The sequence below is a fragment of the Onychostoma macrolepis genome, chromosome 23 (genome assembly GCF_012432095.1).
Source record: "Onychostoma macrolepis isolate SWU-2019 chromosome 23, ASM1243209v1, whole genome shotgun sequence".
NCBI lineage: Eukaryota > Metazoa > Chordata > Actinopteri > Cypriniformes > Cyprinidae > Onychostoma > Onychostoma macrolepis.
In genome coordinates this window covers 21,105,388-21,113,362 of record NC_081177.1, presented here as the reverse complement: position 1 = coordinate 21,113,362, position 7,975 = coordinate 21,105,388, and the positions used below count along the sequence as shown (strand labels likewise).

The following is a 7,975-nucleotide window of genomic DNA, read 5'->3' as shown; positions in this document are numbered from 1 at the left end:
TATCTCTACTGCAGTTAAAACTGATTCAGTGAAGCACATGTAAATCATTTGCCTCTTATAATGACAGACAATATCTTAGTAAACTATATCCTGTCCAAACAAAATGCAGAACAAATACTCTCCTAACACCACAGCTTGTTCTCTTTTCCTATAATGGTTAGTTAAATGAATCTAATCTTATAATAATTGAAAATTTTGAAATTTTTATTCTTCATGTCCCTTAAAGACACAAGCAGCAATTAATAATTCTCACGGACTCACACCATTAAAAAAAAAACAAACACAGGTGTCCAATTTTATTTTTTTTATTTTACAAAGAAACTTCCTTTTTAGGTGTTCCTGTAAAGAGAAAACGCAATCATTAGAAGCATAATCAGCATCCACCAGTAACAAACAGTCTTATTTAAAGTTCAACATCTGAGTCTACAATTATACCACAAATTTTATGAACAACTGTAGAAATTGTGATTATGACAGCTATTAAAATTAAGAAGTGTTTTGCAGTGTTAAAGAGACTCTTAAAACTGTTTCAACACAAAAGAACATGCGCTGTAAAAGGTCTTTGCATACAATTTTGGCTTTTGCTTCTACGGTGGCTCAGAGTTGTCAAAACACCTCTGAAAATGCTTGCTACGGATGCGAAAAACGCAGAAAATTTAACCCTATCCGAAGTTTTTAAATGACAGACGAAAGTTTCGGAGGCAGTGTGTAAACGTGATTGACAACATGAGGTCGTATTTATTTTTTAACGTGCGAAAGTTTCAGACTCTGTGTGCAATGACCTTAACTCTTGAAAGTGCTCACTGATACTGGTTAAAGAATAAAGAAACCAATTCCTGAACAGGAAAATCTTAATCTTACAGCAAGTTTCTTTCTGCATAACCACAAACTTAACACTAGTTGTTTCAGAATGCATTTAAAACCTGCCAGAAAAATAATGGAGATGAAAAAAAAAAAAAACAGCCGTTCACTGACATGGGCTTACTTCGCCACAATGCTGTCGTTCTTTGCGAGCCTCAGGATGGAGTCATCAGCTTCACCCTGCAGATGACAAAGCAAATGTCTTGAGACCACACCAGATGTAACTCGATCTGTGCCTTCACGTTTCCAACACATTCCAAATTTCACGTTTTAATACGCTACATATATGGATGCAGAGGAACAGTTCACACAAAAATTAACTTGTTTTTGTCCACACGACTCCAATATCTTGAGGATTTATCACAAACACAAAGCTTTTCACTTGGCAAGATATGAATTGACGGACTTGTCTGGATTGTGTTTTTATAAGCTGTTTGGACTCATTCTGACGGCACCCATTCACTTCAGAGGATTAATTGGTGGGCAAGTGATACAATTCTAATTATCTCTAAAACTGTTGGGATTAAGAAGCAAATTGATCAACATCTTAGATGGCCCGAGGCTAAATTTTCATTTTTAGATGAACTACTCCTTTAAGCGTGTTTGAACGTACCATTCTACGGATAGCACCGCAGATGGCGTAGGTCTTGAACTGTCCATTGAACCTGCCTGTAGCCTTGTCCACCTGTAAAAACCATAAAAGGCAGCAAATTGAAAAAAATAAAAAAAATAAATCACAACTGAGATTTTGCTGATAAGACTAATATACCTATTGGCGTCTAAAAGTGGCCATTTTGGCTTGCGTTACTTCCAATTTATACCAACAGTTTCGTCAATTTTTGTAAAATAAGTAATTATATTTACATACATTTTATTTGCTAGAATTAAACTGCATTTATTGATATATGCATGCAATGCAATTTAATATCCTGCAGATACACAAACAAAAAGACTAGTTTTGTAATGGTGTCAAACCTCAGCAATGTTGATCTGGATGGAGGCATGATCCTTGGCACCAATAATTCTGTTGCTAGCAGAGCTAGAAACAAACAATCAAACAAAAGTGTTTAATATGCTCAAGTTGTATAAACGTGTGCTCAGTCACAAAATATTTAACTAGTATCATAACTTTAAATATGTGGCTTGATAAAAACGAACAGACAGGCAGTTACTGCTGTGCATACAGTTCACATGATTTTTTAAACAAACACAGTATTCAATCAAATATTTAATGACACTTCCTAAAAAAAAAACCGTTTCTGTTCATTTAGATGTAAACTCACCATTTACGGGGGACGTACAGATCCACAAATTCACCAGCGTCGTTCTGCATCTTGACTTTATTTGATGACTGTCAGCTCAGTCTGCAGTAAACAATCAAATCAGTGAATTTCCAAGCTGAAATCAGCTTTATTAACACAAAAACACCTTTCTTCACAAGCTGGAGACAGAGTTGAGGTTTATATTTAAGCGGGGATAGTTAACTCAAAAGGGCCTGAGCGCGGCTCTCCCACATGTGTAGCACTGCTGCCTCATTCACTCACAATTAAACGCGCAGAAAACCGACTATTCGGCGAATATGTGACACACGCTGTGTAAAACAGTTCCGTGCATAAATGGCGTAAGAAAAACGCTGTAAATGTTAGCTCAAAACAGTAATAAGTTTCATAGTAAACTAGAGCTCATGGTGTTCTTACCGAGTATCACAAATGGCCGACACGGAAAGGAAGGAGAAAGGGCCAGGAAGTGACGTAACACGAAAGACAGGATAAGAGCGCGAGGACTTTATTTTAGCAGAGATGCCGAAATAGGAAACTATACAAACAAATGTCTGTAAATAATTATTGATAATAAATTCTGCATATTAAATAGCAAAGTGAAATAAATCCGTTTTTATGTTACGGACACTAGGCTAAATAATATTAAGTGTCCAGCTAAACTAATCTGATATTATTGTGGTACATAAATTCGTCAAGTTTAAAATAAGACCAAAGCAAAAACAGCATATTTCATCATGCCTATCGAATTAAAATATACTGGACACCAAGTTTTCAAATGAAAGAGAATTCTTCTGTTATAGCTAAATGTAGCCTATTCACTGAATATTTTAAGTAGGCTAGATGAGACGAAGGTGAAACTTTCTTTCGTGGACTGTCAGAAGTTAATAAATAGCATGCATACATACAGGTGCATCTCAATAAATTAGAATGTCGTGGAAAAGTTCATTTATTTCAGTAATTCAACTCAAATTGTGAAACTCATGTATTAAATAAATTCAATGCACACAGACTGAAGTAGTTTAAGTCTTTGGTTCTTTTAATTGTGATGATTTTGGCTCACATTTAACAAAAACCCACCAATTCACTATCTCAACAAATTGGTGACATGCCAATCAGCTAATCAACTCAAAACATCTGCAAAGGTTTCCTGAGCCTTCAAAATGGTCTCTCAGTTTGGTTCACTAGGCTACACAATCATGGGGAAGACTGCTGATCTGACAGTTGTCCAGAAGACTTACCTGGGCTAAGGAGAAGAAGAACTGGACTGTTGCCCAGTGGTCCAAAGTCCTCTTTTCAGATGAAAGCAAGTTTTGTATTTCATTTGGAAACCAAGGTCCTAGAGTCTGGAGGAAAGGTGGAGAAGCTCATAGCCCAAGTTGCTTGAAGTCCAGTGTTAAGTTTCCACAGTCTGTGATGATTTGGGGTGCAATGTCATCTGCTGGTGTTGGTCCATTGTGTTTTTTTGAAAACCAAAGTCACTGCACCTTTTTACCAAGAAATTTTGGAGCACTTCATGCTTCCTTCTGCTGACCAGCTTTTTAAAGATGCTGATTTCATTTTCCAGCAGGATTTGGCACCTGCCCACACTGCCAAAAGCACCAAAAGTTGGTTAAATGACCATGGTGTTGGTGTGCTTGACTGGCCAGCAAACTCACCAGACCTGAACCCCACAGAGAATCTATGGGGTATTGTCAAGAGGAAAATGAGAAACAAGAGACCAAAAAATGCAGATGAGCTGAAGGCCACTGTCAAAGAAACCTGGGCTTCCATACCACCTCAGCAGTGCCACAAACTGATCACCTCCATGCCACGCTGAATTGAGGCAGTAATTAAAGCGAAAGGTGCCCCCACCAAGTATTGAGTACATATACAGTAAATGAACATACTTTCTAGAAGGCCAACAATTCACTAAAAGTGTTTTTTTTTATTGGTCTTATGAAGTATTCTAATTTGTTGAGATAGTGAATTGGTGGGTTTTTGTTAAATGTGAGCCAAAATCATCACAATTAAAAGAACCAAAGACTTAAACTACTTCAGTCTGTGTGCATTGAATTTATTTAATACATGAGTTTCACAATTTGAGTTGAATTACTGAAATAAATTAACTTTTCCACAACATTCTAATTTATTGAGATGCACCTGTACACGTACATGCACAACAATTCATTTAAAAACAGATTTAATCCATCCACATTGTATTACTGACTTTGGTGTAAAATATATTTCTCACACAATGAGTTCTAATAAAACAGAAAATTGTGAGAATATATTCAATAAGAGGGATTAGTTCATGTTCACATACGGACCACAAGTCAAGGTTGGATCTGACCGCAGGAGAACCTCAGGATGGGCATCTCGAAGTGTGGATGCAGACAAGGTATTAAAGATGTTGAAAAAATAGAATATTATACCAGAGGTCTATGTTGTACAGAGTTTACTGCAGGGCATTCGTGTGCAGACATCGTAGAGATTCCTATATGTCACAAGCTATTCAGTAGTTGAAATGCCACGCTAAACATAATTCAGCAAAAATTCACTAGAATTTAATTTCAATACAAAAAATAATGCACAATCCCACAGACACGAACACCTCTTTTGAGTGTTCTTTATTGGATGAAGCTACTAAAATAACACTATTTCCCACCTGCTCTGTTTTTGATGTCATGTGCCATATGCTAAACAACAGATACCGGCTTGCAAAGGCCTGTAGCAAAATGCCATTACGAGAGTCTGTGGGAGATGTAAACAGCTGGTGTGCTCTCCTGGTCACGGACCATCAGATGAGTTACGATGACAGAAAAGGAATTCCTCTCAGTCATTCCTCTGTCTACGGCCTTACATTTCACTATTTCACATTGACTTTACACCTTAAAGCAGGGGTCACCACACTCGGTCCACACTTCCCTCAACACACCTGCCTTGAAGTTTCAAGTATACCAAGCAAGACCTTGATTGGCTGGTTCAGTGTGTTTGATGATTAGGGTTGGAGCTAAACTCTGCAGGACACCTGCCCTCAAGGAACAAGTTTGGTGACCCCTGCCTTAAAGGAATAGTTTACTCAAAAATTGAAATTTTCAGAAACTTTCTCACCCTCAGGCCAATCAACATGTAGACTGTTTTAAACTGTTGCGCTCAGCTAGCTATAATATTGCTTACTCCTGAAAAGGTTGCCTCATCTGAATCAGGAGAGAAATATGCACAGATCAAGAGCAATTTAAAAACGAAAACAGTTCAGAACAGTTCTAAACAAATATGTTGTTGGATTTTGATGTGAGAGATTGAATAGGGGTCAGGGGATGGACTTTCTCACTGGAGGAAGTGTTATTATGGATTATGGACTCGTATTTTGACCAGACGTGATGGTTTAAAGTTAAAAACCTCTCATTGATGGATTTGTTTATCACAAATCTTTTCACTTCACAAGACATTCATTTATGAGTCATGTGGATTACTTGTGGATTTTCATGATGTTTTCATCAGCTGTTTGGACTCTCATTCTGACGGCACCCATTCACTGCAGAGGATCCTATGTTGAGCAAGTGATGTAATGATAAATCTGTTCTGATGAAGAAACAAAATCATCTACATCCTGGATGGTCTGAGGGTGAGTACATTTCAGCAAATTTTCATTTCTGGGATAACTATTTTTTCTTAAACTATAATGTCTTAATAGAGCACACTTGAACTAATTTGCCCTGAAGTATCATCACTGTCAGTACATTGTATACGCTTTTTGTTTTCCTTCTGCATTATGTATAAATGGTAAACTCCCTGCACAGGAGAGAGAGAAAAAAAGAATGGCCCTGTGAATGTGTTAATTCCCTTGTATGGTGACATTATAACATTTTATTAGGTGACATAACGGAAAAGATAAAAATCTCATGCAAATTTATTGTGTGGGAAAGAGGTTGGTGGAGGTGAGTGTTTATATTTCATGAAATCAATAGGATCTTTTGAGAATGGCAATATAGATATGCTTCAATACTCTATAGTATCAAAAATAATGCTAAAAATGATAATCTTGCGGTAGGTATACAAAATGACCATATCTGCAATTTTAGTAAAGAAATAGTAAAAAAAGAATATGTAATGAAATAAATGTTATTCCTTTGAAGCCCATTCTTCTCCCCACCCCCCATTGGAAAAAAAGTTTAGCATTTTTGCAATGATTTTCTTGGGTACTTTTTTATTTATAGAACACAATACAGAATTATAAATGAACACAGATGTGATGAAAATAGGAAACAAGAAAATTACATGATCGAACCCTTAATAAATACAGGATTTCTTGCAAACTACAGAGATGTGTAGGATTTTTCTTCCTTATATATATATATATATATATTAAATTAATTAATTAATTTTTTTTTACTTAAATTTAATTTAATATTAGCTATGGGATGCTTTTTATATTTTATTATTGGAGGGCCATATTCACCACAGAAAATTGAAGAAAAAGTGCTATTGCAATTTATTTAGTGTCTTTCATTTCAGTTGCTCTGTTCATTTCATTTATAGTAAAATAGATCTTTTGTTTAATGTCACAATATATGAGGTATAGACATAGGTATAATGATACAGGCCTATTTATAGATGTAAAGCAATTCAACAGTTATCATCATGCTTATTACTTCTTTAAAATGCATTACATAATACATGTGCATCCAACAATCAAATTATAATCTTCCTTAGAGAGTCTGTAGCTGCCATTGCTACATGGATACCGTCTCAAAGTGTTTATGCGGACTTTGATTCCTGCTGGTTTTGCATGCTCAAGCTTAATGCATGACTTATCACATACAGCATTACAAATGAACATAGGAATCCTGTCAAGATCCACAGCGCAGCTGGAAAAATGAGAGTTTACAATGATAAGTTACACACATTTTCAATTCATGCATTAACAGAAGAATAATGTTGATCTATAAAGGGAACTCTGCTTACTTGTATGTCCATGGAGACAGTGATGCTTTGCTGATACCATGATTTAAAATGGGAATTCTGAGATTTTTTGTAACACTTTGAAATTCAGCTGCGGTACAGTTGCATGTGGAGCACTGGTTATAATCTGCGCTGGACAGTCCTGATATCAGCAACATCAACTGAAAATCAAAGTACAAAGAGACAGACAGTTATATGACCTCCAACATTTTTTTTTTTTTAATTAGTAAAAAACCCCAACAAATTTATATTTTTGTATTTATAAAAACTAATTTACATTTATCATATATATATATATATATATATATATATATATATATATATATATATATATATATATATAAAATTATATATGTATTAAAAATATTAGTATAAATATATAAATATAAAATATTATCAAATTTATAATAAATTTGTAAACCTCTTATATAATTGTCACCTAACAGTCTAAATAATATACCAACATTTGTAATGAGACAATAACATGACATAGAGAGTGCATAATAAAAAATACATCAATTTAATATATAACATAAATACTCGCTCTCTCTCACTATTAATTAATTAATAATTAATTATTTTAAATTAAGGCAGGTAAATTTCTTGTCTATACTTGTAACTTATAAATCTAGATAATATATCAACATTTATAATGAGATAATAATTTGAAATAGAAATTGCATAACAACATAAATATAAAAACAACAACAATAATAATAATAACCACCTACATAAGAGTATCTGGTAACACTTTACAATAAGGTTCATTAGTTAAACATTAGTTAATGTATTAACTAACATGAACTAACCATGAGCAATACATTTGTTACTGTATTTACTAATCTTCGCTAACGTTAGTTAATAAAAATACAGATGTTCATTGTTAGTTCACA

General features: G+C 34.6%; 1 protein-coding gene across 2 annotated transcripts; it reads right to left on the bottom strand.

Moving 5' to 3' along the window:
• Positions 1-289: 289 nt before the first annotated feature.
• Positions 290-2,637, bottom strand: rps21 (ribosomal protein S21). 2 transcript variants are annotated; one of them, XM_058763568.1, is made up of 6 exons: positions 2,559-2,637; positions 2,145-2,225; positions 1,837-1,900; positions 1,475-1,546; positions 976-1,041; positions 290-339 (listed from the first exon to the last, which is right to left on the bottom strand). In XM_058763568.1, exons 2-5 carry the CDS (start codon positions 2,192-2,194, stop codon positions 982-984), a joined length of 246 nt encoding a protein of 81 aa, XP_058619551.1. In that variant the 5' UTR covers positions 2,195-2,225; positions 2,559-2,637; the 3' UTR covers positions 290-339; positions 976-981. The 2 variants fall into 2 exon arrangements, with proteins under 2 accessions (XP_058619551.1, XP_058619550.1); XM_058763567.1 differs by having other exon boundaries at positions 986-1,041.
• Positions 2,638-7,975: the final 5,338 nt, after the last annotated feature.